This window comes from Physeter macrocephalus, chromosome 16 (genome assembly GCF_002837175.3).
Source record: "Physeter macrocephalus isolate SW-GA chromosome 16, ASM283717v5, whole genome shotgun sequence".
NCBI lineage: Eukaryota > Metazoa > Chordata > Mammalia > Artiodactyla > Physeteridae > Physeter > Physeter macrocephalus.
This window is the reverse complement of record NC_041229.1, coordinates 97,759,244-97,777,352: the sequence shown is the minus strand read 5'-3', so window position 1 is coordinate 97,777,352 and position 18,109 is coordinate 97,759,244. Positions and strand designations below refer to the sequence as shown.

The following is an 18,109-nucleotide window of genomic DNA, read 5'->3' as shown; positions in this document are numbered from 1 at the left end:
TCAAATAAAAAGAGCAAGGCCATTGTATGATAAGGTTAAGTACTTAATACAAAATTTTAGGCTAATGAAAGCTGTTGAGAGTAATGTTGAAGTCACATTTCTTCTCTAGATCAGATATTAACCAGCATTAAGAAAAGGTACTCAAATTTGGTTGTTTGTTTTTAGTCTGTGATCCTCCAGAGAGATTGATTTACATTGTATATGTGGATTAGTTTGGTAAGCAGGTGTTAAGCAAACATAAAGAGTTCATATCTTTTAGTCCATTTAAGTATGTGGTAAACCTACCTATTCTTTTTTGGAGATTCCCACTGCCAGTAGACAGCACCAACCAGAAGAGTAGGTGGGTCCAATAAAGGCTGTCTACAAGTGTTAACCAGTTCAGGAAGGGAGTTATTTGGTAGTTTAATATGCTGCTCTGGTCTTGAAAGCCTTTTTTTAAAAAAATAAATTTGTTTTTATTTTTTGGCTGCGTTGGGTCTTCGTTGCTGCACGTGGGCTTTCTTTCGTTGCGGTGCATGGGCTTCTCACTGCAGTGGCTTCTCTTGTTGCGGAGCACAGGCTCTAGGCACATGGGCTTCAGTAGTTGTGGTACATGGGCTCAGTAGTTGTGGCTCACAGACTCTAGAGGGCAGGCTCAGTAGTTGTGGCGCGCGGGCTTAGTTGTTCCGCGGCATGTGGGATCTTCCCAGAGCAGGGCTCGAACCCGTGTCCCCTGCGTTGGCAGGCAGATTCTTAACCACTGCACCACCAGGGAAGCCATGAAAGCCTTTTTATCAAAACCCATTTGATAAAGAACCCTTAGATATTCCAGGTTCTAGCTTTTGTAAATAATTGAAGCCATGGTTTTCTGGAAGAGAAGATTAGAAAAGATTAATAGATGAAGGAGGAAGGGAAAGCAGAAACTTCTTGGTAATGTGGTAAAACAAAGTAAATCATGTATATAGACACATTTTAAGAAAGGTGATTATAGGGGCTTCACTGGTGGTGCAGTGGTTAAGAATTAGCCTGCCAATGCAGGGGACGCGGGTTCGAGCCCTGCTCCGGGAAGATCCCACATGCTGCGGAACAACTAAGCCCGTGCGCCACAACTACTGAGCCTGCGTGCTGCAACTACTGAAGCCCGCACGCCTAGAGCTCGTGCTCCCCAACAAGAGAGGCCACCACAATGAGAAGCCCGTGCACCGCAACGAAGAGTGGCCCCCGCTCGCCACAACTAGAGAAAGCCCGTGTGCAGCAACGAAGACCCAGTGCAGCCAAAAATAAATAAATAAAATAAATTTATTTTAAGAAAAAGGTGATTATAAAGGGTTAAATTTTGGTGCTCTTTAGAGACAGTAGGTTGATAAGTCATTAGGGCTTAACATGTAAGGAGAAAACAGGCAAAGGAGAGCACTAATAACTTTCAGATATTTCTGCTACAGGGTAAGAAAATGTATTTGGGGCTCTATTAATATTGGTCCTTTTTTTAAAATTTTATTTTTCTATTGACGTTGATTTACAATGTGCCAATCTGTGCTGTACAGCTAAGTGACTCAGTTATACACATATAGACATTCTTTTTTTTTAATATTCTTTTTCATTATGGTTTTTCAGAGGATATTGAATACAGTTCCCTGTGCTATAGAGTAGGACCTCGTTGTTTATAGTCCTTTTGATTTAATTTCACATACTTTCTTTTTTAGCAATTGGTGCTGAAAATTCAGAAAAAGTAGATGAAAATTCGGACAAAGAGATGGAAGTAGAAGAATCTCCAGAAAAGACTAAAGTACAAACAGCACCTAAAGTAGAAGAAGAACAGGACTTGAAAGTATGTATATTACTTAACGCAACTTGACAAATAAGTATTTTTAAATTGGCGAACCATTTTAAATAGGCCAACTACTTTCTTTTAGCAAGTAGTAAAAAGTAATCTTTACTGTCTCCAAATATAAATCATTTATTTGGTTAGGTGAAAAGGTTATATTTAAGGCTGAAATAAGGAGCTATGAAACTGACTTGATGTAGAGAAATTATCTAAAAATAAATTCTAAATGCTTAAGTACTTATAAGTAAGTCTCCATTGGAAAGCAGTAGCTTATCAAATATAGCCTTCTCTAGTTTGGAAGTATTAAAGAGACTAAAGTCACAAATTTAATTCCTGCATGAACTATTTGTCCTTACACAAAGGCATATTTGTTTCCAATTTCATTTCTGTTGCTAATGTCATGAGAAGAATTGGACCAAGTAAGTATGTGGCTCTTAAAATATGATCTGTTGGAAAAACCACTTAGCATATTCTTTTGACTTGAAAGAGTTTGTCCACTCACCAGCTAGTGTACAGCCATGTAGATGGGACTGGGAGCATTAATTTTGTTTAGTGTGGGGCTAGTATAAGCAATTAGTAATGGATAAATGATGGCTTGGACAATATTGGGGGTTATGTTATTTAGGACCTATTTTCAACTTCCGTATCATATTAGAGTAGATAGTGCGTCTCATTTCTCTTGACCTTGTCTCATTATTTAACACTTTGTTATGTGAATTATTTTACTGTAAATTAGGGTTTTATCTTGTACATAACTAGTTGCGGTATGTGAGAAAGGCTGTTTATAGGCAGACCCATTTTTCTAGTATCTTTAACGATAAATGAAAGATTTTACCTAATAAAGAAAATTTTGCTGACTCTGTTTTTATTTTTCCTTTTTTTTCTTTCCTGCATTACAGTTTCAGATTGGAGAACTGGCAAATACCCTGACAAGTAAATTTGAATTCTTAGGCATTAATAGGCAGTCCATCTCCAACTTTCATGTGCTCCTTTTACAGACTGAGGTAATTTAGCCATTTTTAGTATAAACAGTCAGTGTTTGAATGAAATGCTGTGTGTGTGCGGAATCTGTCTTATTTATGTTTCAATCCTAAATTTAAATTTTTAATCTTGATGTATATTTGAACCACCAGTCCAGGAAATAAAACTATGTATTAGCCAAAGCAAAACATAATTATGGAAATAAATACTGAGAGTTTGTGTATGATAATGATACTTAACCCCCTTGAATTGGCATATATTCTGTTTTTCTGAGAAATTAAAATTCTGTTCATAGTGATGATGAGACCACATAATGTTGAAAGTACTTTATAAGTGTTAAAGCGTTATAGACTTTTTTGGTGGGACGCGGGGGCGAGTGGCGCTCAGCTTTGGGGATCTTAGTTCCCCCACCAGGGATCAAACCCGGGCCCATGGCAGTGAAAGCGAGGAGTCCTAACCACTGGGTCGCCGGGGAATTCCCTATAGGTCTATTTAAAAAGAGAAGTTCTGGATCCTATTTGTAACCTGTATACTTTACAATAAATAGGTTAGGATTAGGTAAGGAATTCCTGTAGGAGGTTGACTGATTTCCCTGAGAACTAAACCTTTAATTTGGATTAATAACATTACTTAATTGAATGAACTGTCTACCCAAAAAATAAAGTTACTGGGGAACCATCTTAATATAGTCCAAAGGGAAAAACAAAACTACTGCTACTCTTTTTCACAGATGTTGGAGATTTGGCAGTGCTGGGGTCCAGTCTCTTTTTTTTTTTGTGGTATGCGGGTCTCTCACTGTTGTGGCCCCTCCCGTTGCGGAGCACAGGCTCTGGACGCACAGGCTCAGCGGCCATGGCTCAAGGGCCCAGCCGCTCCGCGGCATGTGGGATCTTCCCGGACCAGGGCACGAACCCATGTCCCCTGCATCGGCAGGCGGATTCTCAACCACTGCGCCACCAGGGAAGCCCCAGTCTCATTTTTGAGAACTCTGAAGAGCAAACAAGATTTTTTAGGATGGGATTTCTTTTCCTGTTTGGTCTAGTCTGCTGCCAGAGTATACATCATGGACCAGAAGACTTAAGTTCCTTTTACCTCTGCCTCCTGACATAATAATAAGTCTTTAACTTACTGCTTTTTTATTTTAGACACGGATTGCAGACTGGCGGGAAGGGGCTCTTAATGGAAACTACCTTAAACGAAAACTTCAGGATGCAGCAGAACAACTAAAACAGTATGAAATAAACGCCACTCCTAAAGGCTGGTCCTGCCACTGGGACAGGTACGCACTCTTCTCCCCTTTTCACCTTTCACCTTTGACATCTCAGACTTGATTTGTGATCACCACCACCTGACGACCTGACAGCCTGTCTGGAGACTGAGAGCAGCTGCATTAGCGGTGCTGGGCAGGCAAAGCACCCCAAGCACTTGCAGAGTTTGGGCCAGCCACACGTTGGAGAAACAAAAAGCAATGTCTAAAGTGTTCCATGTAACGGATTTTTTCCCAAGATTGGACAAAGCTGGTTTTTACTCCAGAGTGTTGTTGCACGGAGTAGGGCGGGCTTGGGGGTTAAGCGCATGCGAGAGCTCTGTGCGCTTTACAGGACCTCTGGAAGCAACTACTCCTGATTAACCTCGGTGAAGTTAAGGAAAGCTTCGTGGCTGAAGATGTGAATGAAGAACAAGATTACTATCTTCTGCCAGCAGGTCAGATGAAAACATTTCTTTTTATATTTGGCTTTTCTTGATTTTTTTTTCGTTATTTGAAATCTTTGCTCTTTTATTTTTCAGCTCCCAGATCCTCTCCCTCTCTTTAGCTTTCACTGTGTTTGGTATCAAGAGTATGAAATGTGAATTCCACGGTTCAAGAGGGGAAGAGTCACCTTTCGCAAACTTCGTTCTCTTCTTTGGAAGGGAAATTAGTGTTCTAGGAGATTGAGTCCCTTTGCTAATGAAACTTGAAACCCTGTTAAGCATTGGCAAAAAAAAAAAAAAAAAAAAAAGATGTGAGAGGTTTTTCTAAGTCATCTGTTGGAGTGAGAGGGCTCAGGGCTGTATTCACAGAGCTGCTGGCAGTGCAAATAGCTTTGAATTATCCTTGGTTCTCCATCCTCGATTGTCAAAGCTCTTTGTTGCCTTTGTGAATAGCAGTCCATTAAGAAGAGGTTCGTCCCTGTGAGAGCAGACTGCTGTCCTGGGACAGGACCAAATGGAAGTGTCTTTGTAGGAGAATGGGTCTTAAAACATGTGTTTTCTTTCTTGTAATTTAGGGATCATAGACGATATTTCTATGTAAACGAGCAGTCGGGCGAGTCTCAGTGGGAGTTCCCAGATGGTGAGGAGGAAGAGGAAGAAAGCCAAGCACAAGAAAGTAGAGACGAGACTCTTCCTAAACAGACCTTGAAAGACAAAACTGGCACTGACTCAAATTCTACAGACTCTTCCGAGAATTCCACAGGTGGGACAATTTACCCTGTATTAATTGGAGAGAAATTATTTTAGAGGAAAAAAAATACTTGTATTAACATGTAAAAGAAAATAATTTAAATCATCACATAAATTTCTAACTAAAAAATAATGGCTTGCCCTAAGGAAAAGAAAAAAAAGAATGCAGGGCTTATATTGAAGAAAACTAAGGTAGTGACTAGTTGGAAATAAGCATACTATTGATACCAGACTCTGGTGAAAAATAAAATTATGAGCCAGTGTATTTTGATTTTAAAAGATTGTCCTATAACTATTCTGTCATGCCACAGACGAAGCTGTGGATTTCCAATAACAGGAATTCTAATTAATACTAAGGAACCAGTTATTTAAATTGTCGATATTTATGTGGAGTAATAAGAGATTTGTTCTGCCTTTGTGTAGAGCACTTAATCTGCTGATTTTGCAACCTCATTTTTACACTTCACTAATCTCGTAGGAAGTATGGTTGTTACAAACCAAAATGATCTGAATAAATGCTGTGAAACTAGGACCATACTTGTTTCAGAGAAGCAAAATAATTGATCATTGCAAATCATCAATATTCTAGTATAAAACAATTAAGATGGCTCAATCCAGTTAAAGTACTCTTAGGGAACTTCAGTTTGGTTATATAAATTTAAAAAAGAAAAAAAAGACTTTCATAGTTCTTCATTTACTCTGAGAATCTGAAGAGCCATTGCTTGATTTCCTTATTATGGTAGAAGATACATTGTTTTTTTTCCTCGAAGTCCATCTTTCTTGGAATGACAAAAATAAGTGGCTAATGAAGCATAGTCAAGACTGATGAACAAACAGCCTTTCAATCTGAAAAACTGGTAGATGTTTGTTTAAATGATAGCGTGTGAAGGTAAGAGTGTTGGGGAATGATTTCTGAAGTCATAAACATTTGTGAACTGTATTCAATATTTTGTAATAACCTATAATGGAAAAAATCTGAAAAGTATATATATGTATAACTGAATCTCTTTGCTGTATGCCTGAAACATCGTAAATCAACTATACTTCAATTTTTTTTAAATTAAAAAATAAAGTCACAAACCTTTGAGGATAAAAAGATAGTTTTTTGTAAGATGGGAGTGAAGAGCTGAATTCTTATGTCCTCTGCTTATCAAAAATAATATTTTGTATTCTACTGGCTCCCTAATCCAAGTACAAAAGTTCTGATTGTGTACCAAATAAAATTGGTCATGTACCAGTGATTTTGTTAACTTCTTAAATAGCCTAAGAATCATTATCAGGTCACTCAAAATCGGCACCTATGACTGCAGATAATTTTAGAACATAGCAAAAAAGTGGTTTTCTACTTCATATTTAAGAAAAAAATTTTCTTAAGTTACAGGGTGTACCATTTTCATGAAGAGATTTTCTTTAGATTACTTTGTCATTCTTTGGGTAGTGAATAGTAGGTATGTCTAGTAACTTGGTTTTATTTACTTTTTAATAGTTAGTGAACTGAAGAGGCTTGATGGTGGTTCTGGTTTGGTGATTCCCTTCTTGACCACTGTCTAATGTCCCTTCTTATATGTTCTAAAGCTGAATATTCTAGAATTGCTAATGCTAAGTGTTGTGTGAACACCTTAGAGTTAAACATTAAGTTACTTTCTCCCTTTGTTAATGACACGCAGTTGGTACTGTCTGGTAAAGGAAAAAGCCACTGGTAAACCAGCTTATATTTTTGAGCCTCTTGATTGAGAGCTACTAAAACCACAGGATAAACTTGATCTAAATAAAATCCAAACCTTGTGCTAAGGTCTTTGGAATTGAAGAGCAATACCAATCACTATTTTAGGCCTGTAAAGAAAGTTTATAATGCTTGCTTTTTGTCAGCCCAACAGTGGTTAAAATCATCTTTTAAAGAAGAAAAACTTACACTGAGGAGCAAGGAAGTTTCAAAGTTCTGTTCATTTTTAATCCTTGTTCATTGTTCCATGTTTGAATTTGACATTATATCTCTTAAGATGAGTGATACTTCAAGATACCCAACATGTCTGTTTTGTTGGGGTTTTGTCAGGTTAAGTTAAGCTGCTTTTCCAGAAAGTCTCTGTGGAATTATTATTTGTATAATAATTTCTTGATTTAAACTGATTAACTGGCCTCTTGCCTCAAAATACTAAGCAATAATACTTTTGGGGGGAATATAGGAAAACAATAAAGGAAGCCTACCTTTATAAGAAAGAAAGCCTGATTTTCTATTTATATAGAAATAAAGATTCATAGAAAAAATATGTTCTTGGAGAATTCAACATTTGTATCCTCACAGTATTCTGTTTTTAAGCTTGATACTTTAAAAAATTTATTAGCACATAATAAAAGCTATGTATATACCATTTTAATCTCTCCTTGGACTTCAGACTTAATGTTCTCTTAAATGGCAAATACCTCAACTGGGTTAAATTTAGAAATGAAGAGAAGCAGTATGTAATATGACATCCATGGATATTCAAACTAGGATTTCTCGAAATTCTTTATATTTAAGCTAAAGGAGATAATTATCAATGTTACAATGCAGCTTTTATGTTTTGAGTAAACTTAGTTTAGGATTCAGATATTAATTCTAAAAGTGCTCCTTGTATGATCTAAATTTATCAAGTCTAGTTTGTTTCCTATTTACAGAAAGCTCAGTTATTTCTGATTAACTTTGTTGAAGGTTGTAAACCACATTATTAATCTTGAACCTGCTGTGTTTTCTTGATTTCCTCTGTATAGCAGCCTCTCACCATCATAAACATACCAGTATTGCGTTATGCTTCTAGATGAGAAAGCTACCAATATATAAATCTGACAAATTTGTTTACCTACCATGTATTATGGTTGGTTTAGTAAAAGGAGGTTTAATAAGTTATTAATCCTCAATGTTTACTTCCTTAGTTCTAATGTAATCTTGATGTACTGTTATGTAATGTAGCAGACTGCCTTCCCATACCCAAACTGTCTACAGGTTAGTGTAGAAATTCATAAAGGTTAATGAGACACTTGAAGTCTTTTAGCTGGAAAACTGCATTCTTGTTTTCTGGTGAAATTTTTTTCAGTTCCCTTTTCCTTGGTAGTAAGCAGTTTCTCAAAATAATTAGAGTAACCGTGTGAATTATGTTCTTAAAGTCTCTTACATAATGTATCATCTACCTGTTCCATAAAAAAGTGAAGCTATTTTAAAAGCCAAATGGTTCATGGCTGCTTTGGTTTTACATTGTTGAGTGCCAGTGTGGTGTATTTTGAGCAAAGTAAGGTAAAAGGCCTTATCCTTGTTCTAGAGCCTTTTATAATAGAGTCGTTATTTAATCTACTGCTTTGACCATGGAATTTGACAGGTGACGGCATCTGGATCTCTACTCCATGAGAAGTGAAATTTGAGATTTCTAAAGCTCTTAGACTCTTGATATTTCACCAGGACATCTTGTTAAAATAAAATAGCACTAGGGGAGTTCCCTGGTGGCCTAGTGGTTAGGATTCTGGGCTTTCACTACTGTGACCTGGGTTCAATTCCTGGTGGAGGAACTGAGATCCCGCAAGCAAGACGCACAAAAAAAAAAAAAAAAAAAAAAAAAAAAAAAAAAAAGCACTAGACTAGGGGTAAGACTTGGCCACTAAGAGCTATATGATCTTGGGCAAGTCATTTCCCTCCTGGGTTTCATTACCTTTAAAATGAGAGGGGTAAACTAGACGATTTCTCATGTCTCTTCTACTCCTAAATTCTATGATTTTAGGGAGAAAATCCCCTTCAGCATTCCTGGGATATATATCTAATAGTCCCAAATATTGTGAAACTTCCCTATTGACGATAAAGAGGGATGGGGAAGGCTGCAAGTAAGTATATCTTCCTATTTTTTCTAATCTTTAAAGCTTTTCCCAGCAGAGAAAGGGCAGTAATTAACTATGACTTTTGCAAATTTTGAGGAAAGCTAACCCTGCAGCTCCTCAGCTGTAATTTCTTAACTTCAGCAGCCATTTCAAATCCTCCATATCTTCAAACACCTATTCTCTGTGTTATATTTATCATTATCATTTACAGTGAAGATTCATGCTCCCTGATTTCCCTTTTCTCGTCACAGGAATAAAAAATTACCCTTCCTGATTTGTTGCTGTGATTTAGCAAATGAATAATTCACACAGAGGTGTGAAGGAATGATAAGATTGACAATATCACCTTGCAAATGGATTTTTGAAACTTAGTAACCCAAATTAATTGAAATGGGTAGAGTTTGTGTGAGTGTTTTGAATGTGTACTTCTGTGGGTCATCCTTGATTACTTATCTAGCTCACTAAAAGATAAAGTACATGGGGCTTCCCTGGTGGCGCAGTGGTTGAGAATCTGCCTGCCGATGCAGGGGACACGGGTTCGTGCCCCGGTCCGGGAAGATCCCACATGCCGCGGAGCGGCTGGGCCCGTGAGCCGTGGCCGCTGCGCCTGCGCGTCCGGAGCCTGTGCTCCGCAACGGGAGAGGCCACAGCAGTGAGAGGCCCGCGAACCGCAAAAAAAAAAAAGATAAAGTGTATGGAATCAGTATTGCAAATGCACATCATTCACTCACTTTTTCACTTTTGAAATAAAGAAGACCCCAGCATGTTGCCTTCTAGTTGTGTATCTTTGAAATAAAAAACTTCAGGTTCAGATGACTGAATTTCTCATTGAGTTGATGTGATGTGCTTCATTTACTCAGCCATAAATCTGTACCCAGAAAACAAGACTAGTATAACACAGCTGGGGCGAGTGCTAACAGTAAATTCTATAAATTTATCTTTTCATGGAAGTCATTTTTGAACTGAGTTTACTATTTCAGTGACATCAGTGTAGAATAGATGTCTGTGGGACAGATTTTGTCTCTACAATCAGTTGAACATTTCTGTGTTCATGGAGTTTTAGTCTTTTTCCCTGACTCCTATTTGTTTTCATAGGTTCTCTTTGTAAAGAGTCCTTTTCTGGCCAAGTTTCTTCTTCATCACTCATGCCACTTACTCCATTCTGGACCCTTCTTCAGTCAAATGTGCCTGTGCTTCAACCTCCATTACCTTTGGAAATGCCACCGCCTCCACCTCCACCTCCAGAATCCCCTCCTCCCCCTCCCCCTCCTCCTCCTCCTGCAGAAGATGGTGAGATCCAGGAGGTCGAGATGGAGGATGAAGGAAGTGAGGAGCCTCCTGCTCCAGGAACGGAGGAGGATACTCCATTGAAACCTTCGGCACAAACCACAGTTGTAACTAACCAGGTGAGAAATGCCATCTGGCATTCTGAAGAGTTTTGGGGGACCGGGGCATGATTGACACGTTTGTTTGTTTTTTTTTAATTTGTTTATTTTGGGCTGCGTTGGGTCTTCGTTGCTGCATGCGGGCTTTCTCTAGTTGCAGCGAACGGGGGCTACTCTTCGTTGCGGTGCACGTGCTTCTCATTGAAGTTGCTTCTCTTGTTGCAGAGCACGGGCTCTAGGTGTGTGGGCTCAGTAACTGTTGCGGCATGTGGGCCCTAGAGCACATGGGCTTCAGTAGTTGCAGCGTGCAGGCTTTAGTAGTTGTGGCTTGCAGGCCCAGTAGCTGTGGCTTGTGAGCTCCAGAGCGCAAGCTCAGTAGTGGTGGCGCACAGGCTTACTTGCTCCGCAGCATGTGGGATCTTCCTGGACTGGGGATTGAACCCGTTGTCCCCTGCATTGGCAGGCTGATTCTTAACCACTGCACTACCAAGGAAGTCCCTACATGTTTTATTTTAGAAGAGGATACTTAACTAGGGGCTACAGCCACTGACTAGAATCTCTGTTTCAGAGTTCAGCTGACTGTACCATCTCTAGTTCTCCTTCCACTAAAGCAATAAAGAGAAAAGCTACAGAAATTAGTACTGCAGCAGTTCAGAGATCAGCTACCATTGGTAGTTCTCCGGTCCTCTACAGCCAATCAGCTGTAGCTACAGGTAAGCATTGTGATTAAAATGTATTTTCATCAATGTATTATCTTTGTTTCCAGAATCAGATATCATAAATTAATGTTAAAGGCTTTTCATTGCAAAGACTGTTTATGTGCATTTCTTTCAGTTACTGAAAACCACTGTTAACATTGGCATATATCCTTCCAGATTGTTTTCTGAGCATTTACACAACATCAGTGATCTTGATGTTTAAGTACCTTAATGCTAAAATATTCAGAACACCATAAAATGTGACTGGGTTTTTTGTTTGTTTTTTGGGGTTTTTTGTGTGTTTCTTGGTGGGGGGATATATTAGAATCACTTTGTAGGTGATCTAACTCCCAATTTCTTTTTCCTTCTTGTTTTTGGCTTTGTCACAATGTCCTTTTTATAGTTTTATGTTTTCTGTTCTAGGTCACCAGGCAACAGGGATTGGACACCAGGCACTATCAGTTAGCCATCCAGCAACAGGAATGGGTCATCAGGCCAGAGGAATGAACCTACAGTCCAATTACTTAGGACTGGCATCAGCTCCTGCAATTATGAGCTATGCTGAGTGTTCTGTCCCAGTGGCAGTGACTGCTCCCACATTGCAGCCAGTCCAGACCCGCGGCACTGTGCCTGCCACCGCCATTATAGAGCCGCCGCCGCCGCCGCCTCCTCCTCCTCCTCCTCCCCCACCACCACCACCACCGGCTCCCAAAATGCCAGCACCGGAGAAGACAAAAAAAGGAAAGAAAGATAAGGTAGAGTAAATCTCTCTTTAAATTTTAGTTTAAAAATTTTTGTTTTATTGAGGTGATAGTTAAAGTATAAATTCAGTAGCACTTAGTATATTCACACTGTGGTGTAACCACCAGCTCTCTCTGGTTACATAACATTTTCATAACTCCAGTAGAGAACTCTGTACCCTTTAAGCAGTCACACCTCATTACCCCCTTCCCCTAGTCTCTGGGAACTACCAGTCAGCTTTCTGTCTCCACCAGTTTACCTACTCTGGAATTGTGCATATGTGACTTTGTGTGTCTGACTTGCTTCACTTAGCATAGTGCTTTGGGGGTTCATCCATGTTGTAGCTTGTATCAGTACTTTGTTCTTTTTATGGCTGTATGATAGTCCATTGTGTGTATATACCACAATTTGTTTATCCATTCATTCATTGATGGACATTTGGATTGTTTTATACTTCTTGGCTATTATGAACAGTATCTATGTAAACATGCATATGAGTACATGCATATTGAGTACTTATTTTCATTTCTTTTGTGTATATATATATTTAGGAGTGGAATTGCTGGATCATATGGTAATTCTGTGTGTGACTTTTTGAGGACCCTTTTTTCCACAGTGACTGAACCATTTTACATTACTATCAGCAACATACAAGGGTACTAATATCTCCAGCTGTTCACCAACACTGGTTACATTCCACTTTCTAAAAAAATTATTATGTCAGTCTTGGCAGGTATGAAGTGGTATCTCATTGTGGGCTGTTTTTTTTGTTGTTTTTTTATTTGGCTGTGCCAGGTCTTCGTTGAGGCATGCGGGATCTTCATTGCTGCATGCCGGCTCCTTTAGTTGCGGCATGCGGGATCTAGTTCCCTGATCAGGGATTGAACCCATGCCCCCTGCATTGGGAGCACAGTCTTAACCACTGGACCACCAGGGAAGTCCCTCATGGTTTTGATTTCTGTTTCTCTAGTGAGTAATTATGTTGAGCATCTTTTCATTTGCTTTTTGGCCATTTGTTTATCTTTTTTGCAGAAATGTCTGCTCAAGTCCTTTGACTCTCCAGTATTTTTTATTTGGGTTGTTTGTCTTTTTGTTACTGAATTGTAAGAGTTCCATATATATTCTAAATACAAGTCCCTTATAAGATACATGATTTGCGAATAGTTTCTCCCATCCTATGTGTTGTCTTTTCACACTCATAGTGTCCTTAGTACACTAAAGTTTTTAATTTTGATAAAGTCTAACTTACTTTCATTTTTTTTAAATTTACTTATTTATTTTATAATTTATTTTTGGCTGCGTTGGGTCTTTGTTGCACAGAGGCTTTCTCTAGTTGTGGCGAGTGGGGGCTACTCTTCGTTGCGGTGCACAGGGTTCTCATTGCAGTGGCTTCTTTTGTTGCGGAGCACAGGCTCTTGGTGCACGGGCTTCAGTAGTTGTGACTCTCGAGCTCTAGAGTGCGGGCTTGGTAGTTGTGGCGCGCAGGATTAGTTGTTCCACGGCATGTGGGATCTTCCCGGACCAGGGCTCGAACCCCTGTCCCCTGCTTTGGCAAGCGGATTCTTAACCACTGCTCCACTAGGGAAGTCCTGCTTTCATTTTTGTTGTGCTTTTCGTCATATCTAAGAATTGATTGCCAAATCCGAGGTCATGAAAATTTACCCGTGTTTTCTTTTCAGTTTTACAGTTTTAGCACTCATTGTTGGTCCATTCAGTTAAAACTCTTTCTGACTTACTTCACTCTGTATGACAGACTCTAGGTCCATCCACCTCACTACAAATAACTCAATTTCGTTTCTTTTTATGGCTGAATAATATTCCATTGTGTATATGTACCACATCTTCTTTATGCATTCATCTGTCGTTGGACACTTACGTTGCTTCCATGTCCTGGCTATTGTAAATAGTGCTGCACTGAACATTGTGGTACATGACTCTTTTTGAATTACAGTTTTCTCAGGGTTTATGCCCAGTAGTGGGATTGCTGGGTCATATGGTAGTTCTATTTGTAGTTTTTTAAGGACCCTCCATACTGTTCTCCATAGTGGCTGTATCAGTTTACATTCCCAGCAACAGTGGAGGAGGGTTCCCTTTTCTCCACACCCTCTCCAGCATTTATTGTTTGTAGATTTTTTAATGATGGCCATTCTGACCAGTGTGAGGTGATAACCTCATTGTAGTTTTGCTTTGCATTTCTCTAATTAGTGATGTTGAGCATCTTTTCATGTCTTTGTTGGCAATCTGTATATCTTCTTTGGAGAAATGTCTCTTTAGGTCTTCTGCCCATTTTTGGATTGGGTTGTTTGTTTTTTTGATATTGAGCTGCATGAGCTGCTTGTATATTTTGGAGATTAATCCTCTGTCAGTTGCTTCGTTTGCAAATAATTTCTCCCATTCTGAGGGATGTCTTTTTGTCTTATGGTTTCCTTTGCTGTGCAAAAGCTTTCAAGTTTCATCAGGTTCCATTTGTTTTTTTTTTTTGGTTTTGTTTCCATTTCTCTGGGAGGTGGGTCAGAAAGGATCTTGCTGTGATTTGTGTCATAGAGTGTTCTACCTGTGTTTTCCTCCAAGAGTTTTATAGTGTCTGGCCTTACATTTAGGTCTTTAATCCATTTTCAGTTTATTTTTGTGTATGGTATTAGGAAGTGTTCTAATTTCATTCTTTTACATGTAGCTGTCCAGTTTTCCCAGCACCACTTATTGAAGAGGCTGTCTTTTCTCCACTGTATATTCTTGCCTCCTTTGTCAAAGATAAGGTGGCCATATGTGTGTGGCTTTATCTCTAGGCTTTCTATCCTGTTCGATTGATCACTATTTGTTTTTGTGCCAGTACCGTACTGTCTTGATTACTGTAGCTTTGTAGTATAGTCTGAAGTCAGGGAGCCTGATTCCTCCAGCTCTGTTTTTCTTTCTCAAGATTGCTTTGGCTCTTCAGGGTCTTTTGTGTTTCCATACAAATTGTGAAATTTTTTGTTCTAGTTCTGTGAAAAATGCCATTGGTAATTTGATAGGGATTGCATTGAATCTGTAGATTGCTTTGGGTAGTATAGTCATTTTCACAATGTTGATTCTTCCAATCCAAGAACATGGTATAGCTCTCCATCTGTTTGTATCATCTTTAAGTTCTTTCATCAGTGTCTCATAGTTTTCTGCATACAGGTCTTTGTCTCCTTAGGTAGGTTTATTCTTAGGTATTTTATTCTTTTCGTTGCAGTGGTAAATGGGAGTGTTTTCTTAATTCCACTTTCAGACTTTTCATCATTAGTGTATAGGAATGCAAGAGATATCTGTGTATTAATTTTATATCCTGCTACTCTACCAAATTCGTTGATTACCTCTACTGGTTTTCTGGTAACATCTTTAGGATTCTCTAGGTATAGTATCATTTCATCTGCAAACAGTGACAGTATTTTCAGTTAATTTTTGTACGGTGTCAGGTAGAGATCCAATTTCACTCTCGAGTGTGATATCCTGTTGTTCCAGCACCATTTGTTGAAGAGACCATTCTTTCCCCCACTGAATGGTAGACCTTATCTAAAATCAGTTCACCGTAAACATATGGGTTTATTCCATTGGTCTATATGCCAGCACCATGTTGTTTTGATTACTATAACTTTGTGGTATGTTTTGAATTTGAGAAGTGTGAGTTCTCTGACTTAGTGCTTCTTTTTCAATATTGGCTATTCAGGCCCCCTTGTAATTTCATATGAATTTAAAGGTTAGTTTTTCCATTCCTACATGAAAGACCAGTGGAATTTTGATAGGGATTGCATTTAACCTGTAGATTGTTTGGGTCTTATTACCTATTTAACAATATTGAATCTTTCCGTCTGTGAGCACAGGATTCCTTTCCATTTATTTAGGTCTTTAATTTCTTTCAGCAATGTTTTATAATTTTCAATGTACAACTTTTTCATCTCCTTGGCTAAATTTATTCTCAGGTATTTTATTCTTTTGCGTGCTATTTTAAGTGGTATAATTTTACCCTTTTATCGTTATGTAATATCCTTCTTTATCTCTGAACAGTTTTTTACTTAATTTCTGTTTTGCCTTGTAGTAATCCACTTACCCCTTCTTTCTCTTGGTTAAAATTTTCATGGAATGTGTTTTTCTGTCCTTTCACTTTACACTTGTTTATGTCCTTAGATGTAAAATGAATTTCTTATAGACGTGATCAGTTTCAATTGCATTTTGTTTTTTTTTAATCCATTCTTCCAATATTGTAACCAAAGAAAGTGGGGGTCCCAGCTGCTCACTACTCAGAAGCCAATAAAGAGGCAAGGTTGGCGGAAAGGGAAGTTTGCTTTATTTTCGATGCTGGTAACCCCTGTCCTCTGGACAGGAACTCCTGTCCAGAGGCCGACTCCCCCCACTTACAGTCAGTGGACAAGAGCTTTCATAGGTGAATAGAGCGGGCTACAGGCAGAAACAGCACTGTCAGCTCTAACAGTCCATCTTGAAATTGGTCATGCGGTGGCCTGATCAGCATCATCATGATTGTTTTAAGTACAATTAGTCTTCAGTTCCAGGGTCAGTTTGTTTCCATTTCCTTGAGGCCAGTTCTCGGAATTGTGGCACCTTATGTCATGGCTACAGTCTGGTCATCATGTAGTTAACTTCTTCCACCTGGTGGGGGTTTCAGTATCTATAAGATGGCTCATAGGATGTGGCTCAGAATATTATCTATAGCCCTTGAGAAGGAACTAAAGGTCCTTAACTATGCTTAATGACTAAACAGTTATTACTTGGTCTCATTTGACTGTTTTCCTTTGTTTCTGCATTTTCTCATTTCTCCAGTGAAACTTTTTTTTTTTTTTTGGCTGCGCTGTGCAGCATTTGGAATCTTAGTTCCCCCAACAAGGGATTGAACCTGCACCCCCTGCAGTGGAAGCATGGAGTCTTAACCACTGGACCGCTAGGGAGGTCCCTAATTAAACTTATTCTTTGGCTGAAGTTTTTTCACAGACAAAAGGTAGGCCAAGGACATGACAGGAAGGGACCATAGGGTCCTGCTCCATTGCAGTATGTGTTTTTTTATTGTAGCGTTTAATCCGTTTACATTAGTAAATTAATAATTTACTATAGTAATTACTGATAAGGAAGGATTTGGTATTCCTTTTGGTTGTTTTCTGTATGTCTTAATAGCTTTTTTGTCTCTCATTTCCTCCCTTACTGCCTTCCTTTATGTTTAGTTGATTTTCTTCAGTGACACATTTTGGTTTCTTTTTCATTTCCTTTTGTGTATATTCTATATTTTCTTTGTGGTTATGGTAGGAATTACATATAATATCTATTTTAAACTGATAGAGTGAATTGCAGACAAAAACTCCTATATACAGATGCACCTCCACTCTGTTATGTTATTGGTGTTACAGATTATATCTTTATATACTGTGTACCCATTAATGTTGACTTATAATTATTTTTTATGCTTTTGTCTTTTAAAATCTGTAGAAGAATAAAGATTATGAACCAGTATCACAGTAATACTGGTTTTTATGTTTGTCCTGTATTTACCTTTATCAGAGAACTTTATATTTTTGTATGACAAGTTACTATCTAGCATCTTTTCATTTCAGCTTGAAAGACATGCTTTAGCATGTCTCATAGGGTGCATCTAGTGGTAATGAATTTTCTCAGCTTTTGTTTATCTAGAAATATCTTAGTTTTTCTCCGTCGTTTTTTTAACATTTATTTATTTATTTATATTTTGGGCTGCGCTGGGTCTTCGTTGCTGTACGCGGGATTTCTCTAGTTGCAGCGAGTGGGCGTTACTCTTTGTTGCGGTGTGTGGGCTCTAGGTGCGCGGGCTTCAGTAGTTGTGGCTTGCGGGCTCTAGAGCGCAGGCTCAGTAGTTGTGGCATATGGGCTTAGTTGCTCCGCAGCATGTGGGATCTTCCCAGTCCAGGGATTATTTTTTGGCTGCATTGGGTCTTTGTTGCTATGCGCGTCTTTCTCTAGTTGTGGCGAGTGGAGGCTGCTCTTCGTTGCATTGCATGGGCTTCTCATTGCAGTGGCTTCTCTTGTTGCGGAGCTCAGGCTCTAGCCTCGTGAGCTTCAGTAGTCATGGCACATGGGCTCAGCAGTTGTGGTGCAAGGGCTTCGTTGCTACACAGCATGTGGGATCTTCCCGGACCAGGGCTTGAACCCAGGTCGCCTGCATTGGCAGGCGGATTCTTAACCACTGCGCCACCAGGGAAGCCCCCATTATTTCTTTC

General features: G+C 38.9%; 1 protein-coding gene across 1 annotated transcript in view; it reads left to right on the top strand.

Annotated features, from left to right (window-relative positions):
- The window catches only part of FNBP4 (formin binding protein 4), a 39,763-nt gene that overhangs the window by 12,932 nt on the left and 8,722 nt on the right, over nucleotides 1–18,109 (top strand). Inside the window, exons 9-15 of the mRNA XM_007123760.4 lie at nucleotides 1,683–1,807; nucleotides 2,704–2,808; nucleotides 3,931–4,064; nucleotides 5,053–5,240; nucleotides 10,163–10,473; nucleotides 11,021–11,165; nucleotides 11,574–11,905. Coding sequence (XP_007123822.2) covers nucleotides 1,683–1,807; nucleotides 2,704–2,808; nucleotides 3,931–4,064; nucleotides 5,053–5,240; nucleotides 10,163–10,473; nucleotides 11,021–11,165; nucleotides 11,574–11,905 — 1,340 coding nt within the window. The remainder of the gene's footprint in view (nucleotides 1–1,682; nucleotides 1,808–2,703; nucleotides 2,809–3,930; nucleotides 4,065–5,052; nucleotides 5,241–10,162; nucleotides 10,474–11,020; nucleotides 11,166–11,573; nucleotides 11,906–18,109) is intronic.